Source organism: Mauremys reevesii, unplaced genomic scaffold, assembly GCF_016161935.1.
Source record: "Mauremys reevesii isolate NIE-2019 unplaced genomic scaffold, ASM1616193v1 Contig17, whole genome shotgun sequence".
In the NCBI taxonomy this organism is placed as follows: Eukaryota; Metazoa; Chordata; order Testudines; family Geoemydidae; genus Mauremys; species Mauremys reevesii.
In genome coordinates this window covers 544,763-562,512 of record NW_024100793.1, presented here as the reverse complement: position 1 = coordinate 562,512, position 17,750 = coordinate 544,763, and the positions used below count along the sequence as shown (strand labels likewise).

At 63.6% G+C, this 17,750-nt stretch overlaps 2 protein-coding genes across 2 annotated transcripts; both read left to right on the top strand.

The window, feature by feature from the left end:
• Positions 1–2,505: 2,505 nt before the first annotated feature.
• On the top strand, positions 2,506–6,593 carry LOC120393226 (UPF0575 protein C19orf67-like). Its single transcript, XM_039517794.1, has 4 exons — positions 2,506–2,517; positions 3,294–3,598; positions 4,975–5,161; positions 6,453–6,593. The coding sequence occupies exons 2-4, from the start codon at positions 3,315–3,317 to the stop codon at positions 6,591–6,593; spliced, it is 612 nt and encodes a 203-aa protein (XP_039373728.1). The 5' UTR covers positions 2,506–2,517; positions 3,294–3,314.
• Positions 6,594–7,590: 997 nt separating this feature from the next.
• On the top strand, positions 7,591–16,565 carry LOC120393258 (serine/threonine-protein kinase N1-like). The gene is given in 16 exon segments (XM_039517812.1): positions 7,591–7,688; positions 8,527–8,670; positions 9,054–9,129; positions 9,511–9,670; positions 10,137–10,239; positions 10,834–10,907; positions 11,723–11,789; positions 12,121–12,212; positions 12,352–12,528; positions 13,529–13,591; positions 13,818–13,894; positions 14,573–14,715; positions 15,074–15,181; positions 15,583–15,663; positions 16,119–16,243; positions 16,245–16,565. Coding segments are annotated over 16 exon segments (1,626 nt in total). The 5' UTR covers positions 7,591–7,616; the 3' UTR covers positions 16,309–16,565.
• Positions 16,566–17,750: the final 1,185 nt, after the last annotated feature.

Genomic DNA, 17,750 nt, shown 5'->3' with positions numbered 1-17,750 from the left:
GAGACGAGCCGGCAGCCTATAGCACCTCCTACTGGCTTATCCCTGAGCCACACACCAATGAGTAAGGGGACATCCAGCATTGCTAACCCCAGGCATTTTAAAATCCCGAGTCACCCCCCTCCCACTCCCCCTCAAATTGCAAGATTGGCCTAAAATGTCATGAGATTATTTTAAACAATAAACGGGGTGTAGGGTGCCAAATATATTTTCCATTCAAATGACTTTGTTTAACACATATTGGCTTTTTGATGAAAACTTGGAAAAACCCTACAACAAAATTTTGCCCCAAACTTTAAAAACATATTTTAAATTTGTCCCCAGGAAAACAATTCTGGCTTGTTCTAACCCACGGCTCAGTTTATTCTGGTCTCTGACTTCAGAGCCTGTTGGGATCACATTGTATTAGTTAGTTAGTAGGTGTATTATGGTAATGCCTAGGCACCCTAGTCAGACCAAGACCTGGTGCTCGGTGCTGTACGTTATTAGGTGTATTACAGTAGTGCCTAGGTGTTGTAATCATGGGCCAGGAGCACATCATGCCAGGTGCTGTACAAATACAGGCCAGGAAGACAGTCCCTGGCCCAAGGAGCAGCATCTCCCTGACCCCAGGACCTCTGCACCCCCATCCATCAAAGGTCCCTGTGTCACCACACGGGGCGCTAGAGCCGCTGAACCAAATGGTTGGGAAAAAATTTCCACATGGGCTAAATGGCCTTTCCCCCCAGTTGTGTGGTTTTAAACTCCCCAAGTTCACCTGAAGCAGATACCTGGCGGGGGATGTTTTGTCCCAAACAATGAAACTTTGGCAAAGTTCTAAGCAGCTGAAAACGGAAACCTTGGGCAAAAACGTAGCTCCAGGCGGCGCTACTAGAGCTGTTCTATTAATGGAATAACTGCATCCACATGGGGTCTTTGCCCTGCTTTCGCAACAGGTCTGATCCAGCTCCCAAGGAAATCAACAGCAAAACTCCCACCCACATCTAAACGGATGGAGCTAGAGCAGGAGACCAGCTGTGTCTGGCTCAGGCTGGTCTGGCCCTTTAAAGAAGGTGGGTTTAGCCCACCCCCACCTGTAGTTAATTAGCTGCCCCCCCCCAGGTGATGGGTTTGAGAGTGGGGGCAGCACAGAGCCTGAGATAAGAGGCTACTAAGTCAGGTGGTCAGAGAGAGACAGCAGACCTGCAGGGAGCAGGTAGGGGCCTACAGAAGCTGGATCCTGGGGCAAGGGAAAGAATCAGGTTGCTTTGATTTCTCCTGCCTTGTTCTGCAGCATGAACCCCTTGCAGAAGAATGGGGCTGAAACCCTGCTACTGCTGGGGTGGGTTTATGTGTGCCCTTTTCTCACTGGCCTGCTGTAGGGCTGGGGTGCCCCTCTCAGCCCTGGGTCTGTATCAGTTTAGAGTCACCTAAATCTCTGGCCTCAGTGTGGGATATCAGGGGGGTGGGATTTAATGGGCTGTACTATACAGGGGGCCAGCATAGATGATTAAATAATCCCTTCTGGTGTCAATTCTATGAAACGCCCCTTCATGTATGGGGGTAAAAGGCTTTGCTGCAGAAACAAATCCTAGGACTCCAGCATCTGGGGCTTTATGGGGCAGAGCTGGCTCCTCTGGCCAGAAAAATGTTCCTTGGATGAAACTGATGCTTTGGCAGGACTGGGTTGAGGCAGCTGAAATGTTGAAGGGCCAGAAGGAACCACTCAGATTCCTTGTTTGTAAATTAGTCTGGTGGAAATATTTTTAGTAACCCCCCTGCCCCACACACAAAAAATTCAGCATGGCCAGTTGTGATTTTTACCATAATGGCAGGTGCTCCTCAACCCAGAGCAACAGCTAGAACAGATTCTAATTGTGCTTTAGGGAAGAGTGTGATTCTTCTGGCTCCTTCCCACATTTTTGGTCCCATGTGGAAGGAAAACAAATCTGGTTTTTTTTCCCCGTGAAGTGGCAGTTCTGTCTCCTGCCTACGGCCCCTGCAGGGGGTGTCAGGGTCAGGGACACCCTGAGCACTCACAAGGAGGGTCAGGGTGGGCAGCCTTGGGGATGTCCCACTTTGTGGCCCCCCCTCCCCCGGGGGAGCTGCTCCCTGCCCCCACACATGGTCCCTGGACAGGGGATGACAATCCAGGCCCCTCAGTGCAGCTTCTGCAGAGGGGGAGGAGTGGGGGGCACGGTGGTGCGGGGTGGCTGTAAGGGCTGGGCCCCTAGCATGGGGGGAACTGGGGCCCCCGTAGGGGTGTGGGGCTGGCCCCCTTAGCAAGGGGGTCCCTGCTGCAGACACCCACCCCTTGATTTGCTCTTCTCTGCCTGCCAAGGCCCCGCCCTCTCCTTTGGGACGCGCGGGCCACACCCCCTCCTTTGGCCCCGCCCCTGACGGGAGCGGCAGTTGGAAGAGGCCCGCGCGCGAGGCGCAGGAGGCGGAGCAGCAGGTGAAGGGGAGGGGAACCAACCGTCACATGGCCCCGCCCCTATCGCTTTGTCCCGCTCCAAAGCTGCCCTGCGCCCCGCCCCCAAGGTCATAGCCCCGCCCACCCTCCCTGCGGTCTGACCCCCATGAACCCCCCACGCCCGTTACAGCGATGGGGAAACTGAGGCAGTGAGCATAACACTTTCTCAAGCAGCCACTTACCTGGGGGGCCAGATGCCCCCTCCCCCTGCCCAGTTCCTTGTCACTGGGGCACCTAGCCCGGAGCTGGGGCTGCTCCCACAATCGGGCACAGCCCCACCCTGGCCCCCTGCAGGAGGTGGCCTAGATGGGCCCTAACAGGGGTCCCCCGCTACAGGGCCCTGGCCTTGGGGCTCCTGGGCACACCTGCCCCCAGCTGGGGGCTTGTACCAAGGCCCCTTGCAGCTGCGATGGGGCGTGGGGATGGGCCGGGGGGCAGGAGGGTTGGCAGCACCTCTGGGTGATCCTGAGACCGCCAAAGCAGGGGGCAGGTAAGGGCCTGTCCCCTCTTCCCCACCTAGGGCAGGGCCTGATCCCTCCCGGGGATTCTCTACAGCCAGGGCGAATCCGGCTTGAGGGCACCTCTATCTGGAATGGGAGTGTCTGGACGGGGGGCTAATCTGGTTTGAATTCGCCCTGTTAGCTAATTCAGATTATCTTCCCCGTGTAGACAAGGCCTTCACCCCCCGAGTTGGCACGCTCTCCACTGCCCTTGGGAGATGCACGGGGGACTGGCGGCATCAGGCTTGGGGGGGGGCAAGTAACCCGCTCTCCTGGCCGGTCCCTTCAGGTAATGGCTGCTCCACGGCCCCCTGCCCAAGCCTCAGCGGCTCCCTCTCTTGCAGACGCCGAGCCGGGACCCCGGGATGGCAGGCAAGCAGGGGTACAGTGGCACCTTCTGCCCAGAGGGCTCTGCCAAGGCCCAGTGCTTCAGCCCAGGCAGCGCGGCGAGCCTGGCTCCCTGCAGCCCTGAGCGCGGCCTCTTCTCTTCGCCCGCGGCTGATGCTCGCTGGCTGAGTTGCCCGGCACCGCAGGCCCCATCCTCGACCCACGAGAACCTCACCCTGGAAGAGCTGCTCACCCCTGTCATGGAGAAGCTCAAGTACCTGCTGAAGAAAGCAGAGGATTTCCAGACATACCTGCTCTACAGGTGTGGGGGTGGGGGCGCCTGGCACTGGAGGGGGCTGGCATGAGGGGATGTGGGGGTGACTGGCCGTGGGGTGGGCACCTCGCCGGGGGCCACTGGGGCGGGGCGGGTTTTGGGCAACGAAGTGGGACACCTGTGAACAGGGGTCCAGTGGGTACAGGGGATTGGTACTACGGGGGCAGTAGTGGTGGGGCAGTGGGGAAAGAAGGGGCGGGCATGAGGGGTAACGGTGGGGGCAGCAGGGGAATGGGGAAGCCTGGCACAGAGGGGGCAGTGGGGAGTGAGGGAGCTGGCATGGGGGGCATCGGTGGGGGGCAGGGTTAAGGGGAAGCCTGGCACAGAGGCAGCAGTGGTTGGGGGCAGCCTGGCACAGAGGCAGCAGTGGTTGGGGGCAGTGGGGAGAGACAGGGCTGGCATGAGGGCAGAGGTGGGGGGAGTGAGGTGAGGGGGAAGCCTGGCACAGATGGGGCCGTGGGGAGAGATGGGGCTGGCAGGGGGGGGTAGGGGTGGGGGGCAGTGTTAAGGGGAAGCCTGGCACAGGGGGGCAGTGGGGAGAGAGGGGGCTGAAGTGGTGGGGGCAGACGTAGGGGCAGCTTGGCAGCAGGGTGTGGGTGGTGGGTCAGTTCAGCTCCACCCCATCCCAGGCAGCTCTGTGTGCTGAAGGGAGGGGTCCAGGTAGCACTGAGCTGGGCAGAGCGGCTGATGCTGGCGAGGAGGCTGGGAACGCAGGGGAGGATGGACCCAGGATGGGTTGGAGCCCGCACTGGATCAGACAGTGCTGGGCAGGATTAATGCCCGACCAAGCGGACACCCCCCTCACAGCATCTCTCAGCCAGTCTACCATGCACAGCTCCTGCTCTGGGCAGTGCCATGCCGGGATTCCAGCTGTCCTGCTGAGGGGCCAGGTTCTCATCTGGGCAGTACCCCACATGGTGGGTAGGCCATGCCCCGCAAGGGGTCTGCCCTCCAGGGGAAAAGGGGAATTCACCGGTCACCTCTGATCTGACCCAGCCGGGAGCGGAGGTTCCAGGAGCCACCTTTGCCCGCTGGAAGAGGCCGGTCTGTATCAAACAGGAGCTGTGGGTGCCCAGCTCTCTGCCAGGGGGCTTGTGGGCACCCTAAGCCCCAGGGCAGAATGGGGAGTGGTGTTGGTGCGGTACCCCCTGGAGACGCAGAACTCGCAGCTCCCCAGGGCCAGGAGTGGGCTAGTGAGGAGCCAGGGAGCAGTAGGGGGCGCTCTTGTCCTGCAGTCACTGCTGACCCACATGCCCCAGCCTGGCGCTGGGGCCCTGTGATTCAGGGTGGGGGGTCTCCACTTGCCGTCGGTGCCAACGAGCCTCCTCTGGCCCCTCGTGACCGGGTGCCCGCTGCCTTTCCAGCAGGGACAGGATGCCGAAGGAGCAGTTTGCCAAGGCCGTGCCCACCTTCCTGCAGATGTGCCAGCCCTACTTCGAATACCTGGAGTCCACCGCCCGCAGCTACAACTCTGGCCTGGGCGCCATGCAGGCGTCCGTGCGCAAGAGGGTGAGTGAGCCAGGGGGTGGGCTCACAGATGCCTGCATAGAGGTTTGGGGGGGAGTGGGGTGCATCTGCCCCACATCAGGGACAAAAGGTCACCTGCCTTCTCTACACTCCTGTTAAAGATGTCTGATGGGGTGGAGGAGGCTGGGAGTCAAAACTCCTGGGTTTTACCCCCAGCTCTGGGAGGGGAGGGGAGTCTAGTGGTTAGAGCAGGGGTGCTGGGAGTCAGGACCCCCAGCTCAGAGCTAACTGACACGTACCTTGGATGTGACGTTGTCATGCATTTGAGTGCAGGCTCCAGGAGCAGAACCGAAGGCTGAGGGTGATATACTGGGCCAGAGGGCATGGGGCAGTGGTGGTGGTGGGGGCATTGTGCAGGGCGGGGGCTAGGAGTTCAAGGGGGGGCTATGTAGCTGGGCATAGTGTGGGGCGGGGACGGGGCAGGGCTTGGCTGGGGTGTCGTCTGGATCACTGTTGGGTCCAGCCCCGTTGAATGTTCTCACTAACGAAATGGGGGAGGGGCTCCAGCCCCCAGTGCAGACCAGCGAATAGTACCTGTCCTCCAGCCAGGCTCTGTTGGGGGGTAGAAGGGGCCAGGTTACCAGCCTGCCCTAGACACGCTGGGCCGGGATGCCTGGAGGCCGGTGGCTGGCAGGACCCAGGAAGCTGCCAGCGGGCTCAGTGACTTGATGAGGGGTGGCAGCCCTCCTGGGAGTAAGACCAGGAAGGGGACTGGGCTGCCCATCCTGGGAAGGCTTCCTTGTGACTCCTCCTGCCCCTCACTGGGAACACCCGGGGGTGGGGTGTTGTGCTGCAGCGGGGATTGGGTGAGGGGATTGGAGGGATGCAGGTGGGGATGGGGGAGGGGATCCCGTAGGATTGCTGCAGAGGGAGGGGACCGAAGGAGGGTGTTGTGCTGCAGGGGAGGGGGATCAGAGGGATGTGGGAGGGAATTGGAGGGGTGCTGTAGAGGGGATGGGGGAGGGGATCGGGGGTGCTGTGTGGGGTAAAGGAGGGGGAGATGGATTAGACCCTGTCTGCCTCAGCACAAGGCTGGCTTGGAGGTGGAGGATGGTTGTTGATGGGGGCAGGGGGTGGTTGTAAGGAGTTGTCAGCTGGCAGGCATTCGGAGGGCGTTGGCATTATCACCCAGGCACACTCCCCGCAGCACAAGGCGGGGCGGTTTCCCCTTGGGGGAGAAATCATGACACAGAGTCTGGGGAGTCCCTCAATGGAATTAATTTATTGTCTCTGCCCCAGTCCTGGGGCAGAGGTGGGCACAGTAGCATTCAGGGCAACCCAGGACCACAGCCCTGCGCCAACTCTTGATGCCCAGGAAGCAACTCTGCCCCAAGCACTGACTCTCGCTGGAGAGACCCAGGCTGGGACCAGACTCCCCTGCCACTTGCAGCAGCTCTCCGCGAAGCATGAGCACGACAGTGCCACCAGCAACACGCAGTGTGTCTCCCAAGGCTGAACACTTACTCGCATGCAAAGAGCATCGGGCTGTGTAACAGCACCCCCTGGTAGCTATTGGCATAATAGCATTTACCGTGGTGCGCACTATGTCAGAGGTGGGCAAACTACGGCCCACGGGACTGTCCTGTCCGGCCCTTGAGCCCCCGGCCCCTCCCCTGCTGTCCCCCTCCCTCGCAGCCACGCCGCGGCGCATGCAGTGCTCTGGATGGCGGGGTTGCATGCTCCTGCAGGGCAGCGCAGCAGCGTGTCTAGGTGGCACAGTGGCCACACATGCTGCTCTGAGTAGCATGGTAAGGGGGCCGGGGCCGGGGGGGTTGGATAAGGGATGGGGGGTTCTGGGGGGAGTCAGGGGACAGGGAGCTAGGAGCGGTGGGTTGGGGCAGAGGTTCTGGGGGGCGGACGGGAGATGTGTGTGTGTGGGGGTGGTTGGATAAGCGTGGGAGTCTCAGGGGGCAGGGATGTGGATAGGGGTCAGGGGATGGGGAATGAAGGGGGTTGGATGGGACAGAGGTTCTGGGGGGGGGGCGATCAGGGGACAGGGAACGGGGTGGTTGGATCGGCGTCGGAGTCCCGGGCGGGGCCTGTCAGGGGGCGGTGGTGTGTATAGGGGATGGGGCAGTCATGGGACAGGGCGCCGGGGGGTTGGATAGAGGGTGGGGTCCCGGGGGTGGTTAGGGGCGGGGGGTCCCAGGAAGGGACGGTCAGGGGACAAGGAGCAGTGGGGGTTGGATGGGTCAGCGGTTCTGAGGGGGGCAGGAAGTGGGAGGGGCTGGACAGGGGGCGGGGCCAGGCTGTTTGGGGAGGCACAGCCTTCCCTACCCAACCCTCCATACAGTTTTGCAACCCCAGTGTGGCCCTCGGGCCAAAAAGATTGCCCAGCCGTGCACTGTGTGCTGGGAGCTTCCCCAGTTCTGGGCTGGCAGGGCCCAGCTCCGAGGAGGCAGCGGTAGGATGGCGAGGGGTTGACGCGCCTCTCCCCGCAGATGAGTTGAGCGCCGTGCTGAAGCTGGATAACACCGTGATGGGGCAGACGGCCTGGAAGCCTGTGGGCCAGCAGGCCTGGAACCAGACCTTCGCACTGAAGCTGGAGAGGGTGAGTGCGTCGGGCCCTGCTGCTCCAGAACGCTGGGTCTGGTCAACGGGCAGCCATGCACGCGAATCAGATGAGCCTCGCTGAGGGAGGTGGAGCCAGGAATAGAACCCAGGAGTCCTGACCCTCAACACCCCCCCACCCCCCCGCTGTAACCACTGGACCCTACTTCCCTTCCAGAGACAGGGATAGAACCCAGGAGTCCTGGCCCTCCGCCCCCCCGCTCTAATCATTAGACCCCACTCCCTTCCCAGCAGTGGGGATAGAACCCGGGAGTCCTGACCCCCAGCAGCCTGGTTGCTGCACTGCCGGGCTCCAAGCCTGGTAAGTGAACAGAGCTGGGCTTCCAGTGCTCAGCTGCTCTGTCCCCCCGGACCCTGTGTTCTTAAGCGCATTAGGGCACCTGGTTCCGACATGGACCAGCCCTGATTCTGCTTCCAACATTGTCACACTTTGTAGTGTGGACGGGCCCTCCCCCAGCCCGAAGTGTTTAGCAGGGCACAGCCAGCTCCGTCCGCACTCCAGCTCTAACCGAGTTGTAGTCGTGCCCCCCCACTCCAAAACTCAGCTGAGCCACAGCAGAACAGCTAGTGGAAGGGGTTAAAATGGCCCCAGGTCAGTGGGGAACTGTTAACACTGGAACCTAATGATGGCACCAGTGCTGGGAGCTGTTTTACTGCTGGACATTTTAGCCCAAATATCCAGCTCCTTTGGGGGGGCTTGTGGGTGGAGCTGCCAGGTAGTGGGTGGGGCTTCTGCACTGCCTTGCCCCCACCCCCAGCTGCCCCATAGCCCTGGCTGGGGCCCTGGGGACTCTCTCACCCCTGGTTCTGTCCCCCAGGCACGGGAGCTGGAGATCTCGGTGTATTGGCGGGATTACCGCAGCCTCTGTGCCTTGAAGCACCTCAAGCTGGAGGATTTCCTGGACAACCAACGCCAGGAGATCCACCTGGACCTGGAGCCCCAGGGCACCCTGCTAGCCGAGGTGATGCCTGCGGGGGGCGGGATCGGGATAACAGGGAGGGGGAGCAGGCCCTGGGGGGAAGGAGTGGGGAGCAGTCCTGGGAAGGGGGGAGCAGGGAACAGAACCCGGGGTGAGGGGAACTGGCCATGTCCCCTTCCCAACACCCATCAAGGTAAATTCACTGGCGGGGGGGAAGCCCCTTGGCCCCTGGACTCCTCCATACACGGCCAGTCACCCCATGGGCTCGCTGGAGCGGGGCCTCTGCTGGCCCCACTGCACTGGGGGGTGGGAGCTTCCCCATAGCCCCCGGGGAACAGAGCAGTGTTGGGGGAGTGCAGTGACCTCACCCTGTCCTCGCCCCCCCTCCGGGCCCAGCCCCTCACCCCGGTCTCTTGCCGCCCCAGGTGACCTTCTTTGACCCTGTCATCGAGCGCATCCCCAAGCTCCAGAGGCAGAAGAAGATTTTCTCCAAGCAGCAAGGTGCAGTCTCGGGGGGAGATGGGGGCAGGACCCAAATGCAGGGCCCACGCCCCGGGGTGGGGGGTCCTGCATGAGCTCCCCAGCCCAGAGATATGGGTGGGCACCGGGTGCCAGCCTGTGTCCCCCTCCCCCATTGGGAGCTGACACTGCCCCATATCCCCATTCCTCCCTGTGGGGGTGGGCTCTGCCCCCTATGCCCCTCCCCTTTCCTTGGGGGCTGACACTGGGCTCTGCCCCATATCCCCCTAGGGGACGGGCACTGGGCACTGAAGCCTCTTGCTGCTGAGGCTCCAGGTTCGGCTGCATTCCCAGCCCTAAAGCAGATCTGGGGGTGACTGGAGGTATGGGGGGACCAGTCCCACCGTGACCTTTGACCCCCAGGCAAGGCCTTCCTGCGCGCCCGTCAGATGAACATCGACATCGCCACCTGGGTGCGGCTGCTGCGGCGCCTCCTGCCCACCACCAGCTCCACTGGCGCCTACAGCCCCTCGGCCCACGTGCCCACCGGGCCCGGCTCTGAGGGCCACCACGGCCTGGCCAGGTGAGCCCTGGGGGTCCCTGGGGCAGCGGGAGGAGTGGGGGGCTGGAGCTCACCGCACCTGGCATGGCCCCCTGGGGGGCTGATTCTGCCTTCGCTCTGGGGGGGTTGGGCAGTGCCCCCAGGGACAGCCTCCCGCAATGGAGGGATAGAGGGACAGGCCCCACACCCCCGACAGGCTGTCCAAGCTGCCCCCCAGAGTGGTGATGGGGGGGCCCAGATCTGTGGGGCAAGAGCCCAGATACTGCCAGGAGCCTGGGGGTGCCTCACCGCCCAGCTGTGGAAAGGGGCAGGAGGTTTGCCCGGCCCGCCCCACAAATGCTTACAGGGGGGGATCACAAGGGGGCAGCTACCTCTTGTCGTCAGACCCACCAGCCCAGCTCCAGCTGCTCCGGGGATCTGGGGGGAGGGGACTATGGGGGGATCCCTTGGGTCTTCCCCTCTGACCCCCGCCTTCCCTGCCCCACAGAGACTTCTCCATCGAGAAGCTGACCCTGGACATTGATAAGCCGCAGCAGGAGCGGCCAGGCCAGCCGGCCGATGGCGGGGAGCGACCGGAGAGGGGCGCACTGGTAAGACTCCCCCTGCCACGGGCGGGGCTGGTCCTGTCCCTTAGAGCAGCTCCAGGCAGCTGGGGGTTCAAGGCGCCAGCCCGGTGCCTAGAGCAGCTCCCGGGGAAGGCGGGGATGGGCCGGGTCCCCGGCGCCAGGCAGCAGTGCCAGACCCAGGGAACCGCCCACCCTAGGCTCCAGCACCAGCTATGGGGACCCAGCAGCCCACACCCAGCCCCACGGGGAACCAGTGCCAGACCCCGGGGCTCCCTGCAGTCAGAGCCCAGGGGACGGAACGGGCCCCCTGCCACCAGCGACTGGGGACCCGACTCTCGCTCCCTCCTGTCTGCCAGGGCTGCCATCAGCTGCACCCAGAGTCCATGGGGATTGTAGATGGAGATTCCCTGCCTCATGGCTGGGCCCCTCTGTAGCCCAGTGGGGAAGGTTAGGTCCTGCTGACCCCCGGAGCTCACCCCTCCAGCCTCTGGCACCACCCAGTGCTGCCATGGGATGGTGCTGCCATCTCAGCTCCCCCCCTACACCTGGTGCAGCGGGCAGTGAGGGGGCTGGGTGAGCACCTGTCTGCCTGACCCCCCACCCCCATCTGTCCCCCAGAGCCCGCAAGTAGGAGATGAGGAGCTGGTGCTGGGAGGAGACACCCGAAGGCCTGGGAATAGCGCCCTGCACAGGTGAGGGATCCCTGCCCCCATGCTGCCCCCCATCTCCCCCACCCATGCCTGCCCAGCCCCAGAGACCACAGGGTCCCTCCCAGCCCCATTTGCTGTCCCCCAGCCGCTGTCCCCCCACGCACCTCACTGGAGGTTGCCCCCAGGGCAGGGGGGGACCCCTTCCCCCAGCCCTGCTCCAGCCTCCCAGCCACTCCGGGGACAAGGCTGGCAACAGAGCCCCACCCAGCTTGATACCTGCCACATGCCAAGCCCCTCCCCCACCTGCTGACCCCACCCCTGTATCACTGGCCCCTCTCCCACCTGCTAGCCCTGCCCCTCCATCACAAGCCCTTCTCCTGCCTGCTGACCCAGTTCCTCCCCCACTTGTCCCTAGCCCCACCTGCTGGCCCCACCCCTCCACACCCCCAGGCCTCTCCCCCACTTCCTGCCTTGCCCCCACACCCACTTGTCAGTCCCATTCCTGCCCCCAGAGCTGCCTCTTGGGACCCCTGCTGGCACTGTCACCCCATCCCCACGGTCCCACCCTGTCCCCCTCAGCCTCCACCAGGGGCTCTCACTGCCCAGAGCTGACTGACAGAGGGGTCGGGCTGTGTGGGGGGCAGGGATGAAGTGAGCAGACCCTCCCCTCCTGGGGCCCTTCTCTCCCCAGAGGGTGTGGGGATTAGAGGGGCAACATTCGCAGCCCCCCTTGCTCAGGGTTGGGCCGGGGGAGGGGTAAGGGGACTCCCTGCCCCATGGTGCGCAGGTCCCTACCCGCCGCACACCGGCTGCCAGCCGCAGCGGTGCCCGGTTCTCACTCTGCCTCTGCCCCCCAGGACGACGCCTTTGACGCTGGATGACTTCAGGTTCCTGGCCGTGCTGGGACGCGGGCACTTCGACAAAGTGAGTTTTGGACCCAGCCCCACCCGCGCCCCTTCCCCCAGCCCCTCCCCCCAGCAACCCACCAAAGATTCCCCCCCACTCATTCAGCTGCAGCCCCCACCACTGTGTGTGTGGCGGGAAGTCTAAAGTGCGCCCCACCCAGTCCAGGCCCTTCCCAGCAGACAAGTGATTTGCACCCAGTCATGCCACAAATCCTTGCCAGAGCAGGGGAGAAAACCCAGGAGTCCTGGCTCCCGGCCCTCTGCTCTCATCACTAGACCCCACTCCCCTCCCATGAGCCCTGGCCCCCAGCTGCAGTGCGGCCCCTAACGCCGACTATGTGTGGCTGCAGGTGCTGCTGTCCGAATACAGCCGCACAGGGGAGCTCTACGCCATCAAAGCTTTGAAGAAGGGGGACATTGTTGCACGGGACGAGGTGGAGAGGTGAGTGCCCGGCACCCCTCTCCCCCCCCGGTGCCATGGAGATCCAGCCAGTCCCCTCTGGAGACCCCTGCTGGGGGCAGAGGGGCTGGGGAACCGTCTCCCTCACCCCACCCCTGCCTATGTCCCCCCTCCCCCGCAGCCTGATGTGCGAGAAGCGGATCTTCGAGACGGTGAATAGCTCGCGGCACCCGTTCCTGGTGAACCTCTTCGCCTGCTTCCAGACGCCCGAGCATGTCTGCTTTGTCATGGAGTACACGGCCGGCGGCGACCTCATGATGCACATCCACACAGACGTCTTCACTGAGCCACGGGCCACGTGAGTGCGGGGCAGCCATGCGCCAGCCCACAGGGCCTTGCTGGCAGTCCCAGCAGGCCTGGAACCCAGGAGTCCTGGCTCCCAGCCCCCTGCTCTAATCACTGGACACCACTCCCCTCCCAGAGCTGGCCTGGAACCCAGGGGTCCTGGCTCCCAGGCCCCTGCTCTAAGCACTGGACACCATTCCCCTCCCAGAGCTGGCCTGGAACCCAGGGGTCCTAGCTCCCAGCCCTGTGCTCTAATCACTAGACACTGCTCCCCTCCCAGAGCTGGCCTGGAACCCCGGGGTCCTGGCTCCCAGCCCCCTGCATTAACCACTGGACACCACTCCCCTCCCAGGGCTAAGAATGGAACCCAGGAGTCCGGGCTCCCAGCCCCCTGCTCTAATCACTGGACACCACTCCCCTCCCAGAGCTGGCCTGGAACCCAGGGGTCCTGGCTCCCAGCCCCCTGCTCTAAGCACTGGACACCATTCCCCTCCCAGAGCTGGCCTGGAACCCAGGGGTCCTAGCTCCCAGCCCTGTGCTCTAATAACTAGACACCGCTCCCCTCCCAGAGCCAGCCTGGAACCCAGGAGTCCTGACTCCCAGCCCCCTGCTCTAACCACTAGACATCGCTCCCCTCCCAGAGCTGGCCTGGAACCCCGGGGTCCTGGCTCCCAGCCCCCTGCATTAACCACTGGACACCACTCCCCTCCCAGGGCTAAGAATGGAACCCAGGAGTCCGGGCTCCCAGCCCTCTGCTCTAATCACTAGACACCGCTCCCCTCCCAGGGCTAAGAATGGAACCCAGGAGTCCAGGCTCCCAGCCCTCTGCTCTAACCACTGGACACCTCTCCCCTCCCAGGGCTAAGAATGGAACCCAGGAGTCCTGGCTCCCAGCCCGCTCTTTCTCCCGCACTGGGCTGGGTTTGCTCTGTATGGCAGAGCCAGCAGGGAGGGGCTGTCCCAGCACAGGCTATAGCATTGACACCCACCCCCGCCTCTATCATCCCCTGCAGGTTTTACACCGCCTGTGTCGTCCTCGGATTGCAGTTTCTTCATGAGCGCAAAATAGTGTACAGGTAAGAGACTCAACGGGGGAGGGGGGAACATTCCCTTGTCCAGCATGGGTCTCCCTGCTCTGCACAGCCGGGAAGGGATTTTGTGCATAGCTGGGAATAGAACCCAGGAGTCCAGACTCCCAGCCCTCCCTGCTCTAACCACTAGACCTCAGTCCCCTCCCATAGCTGGTGATAGATCCCAGCAGTCCGGACTCCCTGCTGTCCTGACCCTCGCACCCTCCTTCAGGGACCTGAAGCTGGATAATTTATTACTGGACAAGGAGGGTTTTGTGAAGATCGCAGACTTTGGCCTGTGCAAGGAAGGTGGGTGCTGGGCACAGGGCAAGGGAGGGGGGCAGGGCTACCAGGGGCAGTTACGTGTGAGTGTCAAGATACTTTGCCACTGGGGCCCGTTAGGCAGCTGGGGGTCTCTGTGCCCGTTCCACCTGCTGCTGCAATGCAGCCACCTCTAGGGTGCAACATAGAAGCTGCTTATATGAGGGTGGCTCACCCAGTGCTGGAGTGCAGCCACTTCCGTGGGGGGACGTGGCAGCTGTAGGACTCAGAGGGGACGCAGCACTTTGGGACAGGAAGTGAAGGAGAGGCGCGTATCTGGCTGCAGGGGGATGGAAGCACCGTGCCCCTCGCTGAGCCGCTACCTCCACTCCCTGCAGCACAGCGCCCCCTGCTGAGCCCCCACCCCACCCTCTGCAGCGCAGCGCCCCCAAGTGCCGCACTGGAGTATTGGGGCCAGCCCTGCCTGAGGGGATAGCACCCCCTGCTGAGCCTCCACCCCCTGTCTGGGAGCTCTCTCCATGCACTGACCCTGCTTAGCTTGGGGGCAGTCGAAGGGGGGATAGTGGGGGCAGGAGCCTTGGTGGGTCTGTGGCCTCCAGGGAGCTGGGAGGAAGCCCCGGGCGTAGCCCCCACTCTACGAGGGGAGGGGGTTGCTCAGTGCAGTAGGGGGACTCCAGGGTTGAACCCTTTCCCGTTCCCGCTCAGGGATGGGCTACGGCGACCGCACCAGCACGTTCTGTGGGACCCCCGAGTTCCTGGCGCCCGAGGTGCTGACAGACACGTCCTACACCCGTGCCGTGGACTGGTGGGGGCTGGGCATCCTGGTCTACGAGATGCTGGTGGGGGAGGTGAGTCGGGGGGCAGGGTCTTCTCATGGGCCTTCACATGGCCACCCCAGGGCTGGTGGGGGTGGGGGAGGGCAGTTGGAGGGGCAGGTAGGTGGGGAGGGCCAGAGTGAGGACTAGTTCAGAGGGTGCTCCCAGCAGGAGGGGGTGTGGCTTGGGCTGGGGGAGGGGCTGGGTTTCAGGCGGGGGGCATGGGGTGGAGGGCACTTGGTTCAGGGTGGGGGACTGGGTCAGGGCTGAGGTGCGTGGGCTCAGGCCAGTGGGGTTTGGGGGGGCGCTTGGGGCAGGGTGGTGGCAGGTTTGCACTGGGGGTCGCTCTGAGCTGGGAGGACGTTGACCTGCCCCCCGGCTCCCCCCGCAGTCCCCATTCCCAGGCGATGACGAGGAGGAGGTGTTTGACAGCATCATGAATGACGAGGTGCGGTACCCCCGCTTCCTGTCCACCGAGGCCATCGGCGTCATGCGCCGGGTGAGTGCGCCAGGCCTTGACCCCATCACACACATGCCAGGGCTGGGCCAGGGAACAGGGCAGCTCCCGAAGGGCCTGTTGGAGCAGGGGGTGGGCTCTGGGGAGGGCCAGATGCCGGGGAGGATGGGCACCGAGGGGAGGTTGGGGCCCTGCCCCCCCGCATGGAGCAGCTCCTGCCCCTCCAGCATATGGTTCATCCGGTCAAGCCATCCACATGCTCCAGGGCTCTGCTCTGGGTGGGGATCAGGAAGGGTGACTCAGTGCAGTGTCTGTGTTCCCCTGGGGATGGAGAGTGGGCGTGAGGGGTCTCCAGGGATGGAGAGCAGGGGCAGGGAGGGGTTCCTGGGGATGGAGAGTGGGGTGGGGGAAGGGCGCTGGAGGGTGACTGTGTCTCTGTCCAGCTCCTGCGCAGGAATCCGGAGCGTCGCCTGGGCTCCAGCGAGCGGGACGCCGAGGACGTCAAGAAGCAGCCGTTCTTCAGGGTCAGTCCCCACCCCCATGTTAACCCCCCTCCTTCTTCCCCAAACATCCTGCCCTGCAGCCATTCCCCCACTCCAGACAGAACAACCCTCCGCTGCAGCCCCCATCCCTGGCTACAGCCTGGCTCCTCCTGGGATGCCCCCTGTGGATGCTGGCACGGCCATGCTTGGCTCAGCCAGCAGGAGGCGATGCCCCCTCTCCCCATATCCAGGATGAAGTGCAGCCCCCTTGGACTAAGATCATGTTAGACAACAGCGCCCCCTGGTGCTGCACAGGGGCATTGCAGCAGGGGAGAGCGCCCCCTGCTGTGCCTTCCATCCTGCAGCTGCCTTCTGCTGCCCCAGGTTTGGCCAGGGCCAGTCTGGCCTAGCCTGGTGGAGGTTCCCAAGGGCAGGGCTAACTCCCAGTCTGGCTGCAGCCACCCCCACTCGCTCACTGCTCCGCTCCCCCCCCTCAGGTCATTGACTGGGAGGCCCTGCTGGCCCGGCGGCTCCCTCCCCCCTTCGTCCCCATCATCAAGGGGCGTGAGGACATCAGCAACTTCGACGAGGAGTTCACGGCCGAGGCGCCCGCGCTGGCGCCGCCCGCTCACCGCTGCCGAGCAGGAGGCCTTCCGTCATTTCGACTACCTCGCGGACACCTGCTAGCCCAGGGGAGAGCTGGGCCGCGGGAACGGACGGAGGGTTTCCCACCAGCGCCCCCTGGACTCTGAAGGACTCACTGGGCGGGGAACCTGCCCGGATCCGTGCTCGGGGGGCAGTTTGGCTCGAAGGCTACAGAAGCAAGACAGGGGAGGTGGATCTCTTGGAGTCCCTGCCAGGGACTGCTGCCCCCCAACCCAAGCAGCCCCGTCTGAGCTCCCGGCTGCCCCCTCTGCCCGTGACTTTCTCTTGGACCACTGTAGTTTTGCCAACAAGCGGAGAGGGGGAACTCAGTGCTGGCCCTACCCTGGTTCCTACCCCCAGTCTGAGTCTGGCCCTGGCGCTGCCGTGGGTGAGAGGCCAAGTCCCACTCCCTGCTCCCAGAGGTGGGTGCAGTGAGAGGAGGGGTCTGTGCCCTGCATCCTGGGTGGGGGGAGGATGGGCACTGAGGGGAGGTGGGGGCAAGCTGGTGGGGGTGGGGAGCTGCTGGTCCCTCGGGGCAAGTAGGGGCCACCCTGAGGGCAGAGGAGCGGCACCCAATGTTGGGTCCTGGGAGAGGACTGGTGGCCAGGTCCCAGAAGGGTGCCCAGGAGGGTCCCCCTCCCAGCCCTGCCATACAGTGACCCACCCCCCTGCCCCTCTCTGAGGCCCTAGAAACCTCCCCTGAGCTAGGGGGCTTTATGCCCCGCAGGCCCTCATCCTACCGCAGCTCTACCCAGGGTTCATCTGCCCTCTGCCCATGGCTCTGGGCCCATCTGCTCCCCCAGGGCCAGGCGAAGGTCAGCCTAGCCCTTTGCCTGAGGGCTCTGCCTCATATCATGGATCATCTGGAGCCAGGTGATGCAGGAGCTGGTGAGGGCAGCTGCCGCTGGGGCTGTTTATACAGGGATCCCTGACCTGGCACTGAAATGCAGCCACCTCTGGGGTGGGCTGTATCAGCTACTTAACAGCCACCAGCAACAGCGCAGAACAGTTTTAGGACTGGAGGGGAAGGGGGATCGTAGGGGGACTGTAGGCAGGTGGCAGGGGGCTGCCCCAAGGGGACTTTGGCCAGGAAGCTGGCGCTCCCACCCTGTCACTGGCCATGGGCTGGGCCATGTTTCTAAGAACACGGTGGCCAAACACCTGTCGGGGACGGTCTAGGTACCGGTGGCCCTGCCTGGGTGCAGGGTGCTGGACTTGACCTTGGGTTCTGCGATGACTGATCAGGGCTCCAGCTTTAGGGAGAGTGGAACCCCTCCCCGCAGCACAGCGCCCCCTAGTGCCGCGCTGGTGTTCTAGGGTCAGCACTCACTGTGAAGGCAGAACGCCCCTGCTGTGCTCCCCCACCCTGCTCCCAGTAGCACAGCGCCCCCTAGTGCTGTATGGGGGCACTGAGCCCCTGTTCCACTCCCTGCATTTTCCTTGTCTCTCACCTGTCTGAGCGCACTCAGCAGGATGTCCTAGCC

What these genes read in the sequence shown, in the direction of transcription:
- LOC120393226 (XM_039517794.1), top strand. Translation starts at nt 3,315, where the DNA reads ATGGCAGGCAAGCAGGGGTACAGTGGCACCTTCTGCCCAGAGGGCTCT. An exon ending in CAGACATACCTGCTCTACAG is followed by an intron (nt 3,599 to 4,974) that starts GTGTGGGGGTGG and finishes CTGCCTTTCCAG; the next exon opens with CAGGGACAGGATGCCGAAGG. An exon ending in TCACAGATGCCTGCATAGAG is followed by an intron (nt 5,162 to 6,452) that starts GTTTGGGGGGGA and finishes CTTGATGCCCAG; the next exon opens with GAAGCAACTCTGCCCCAAGC.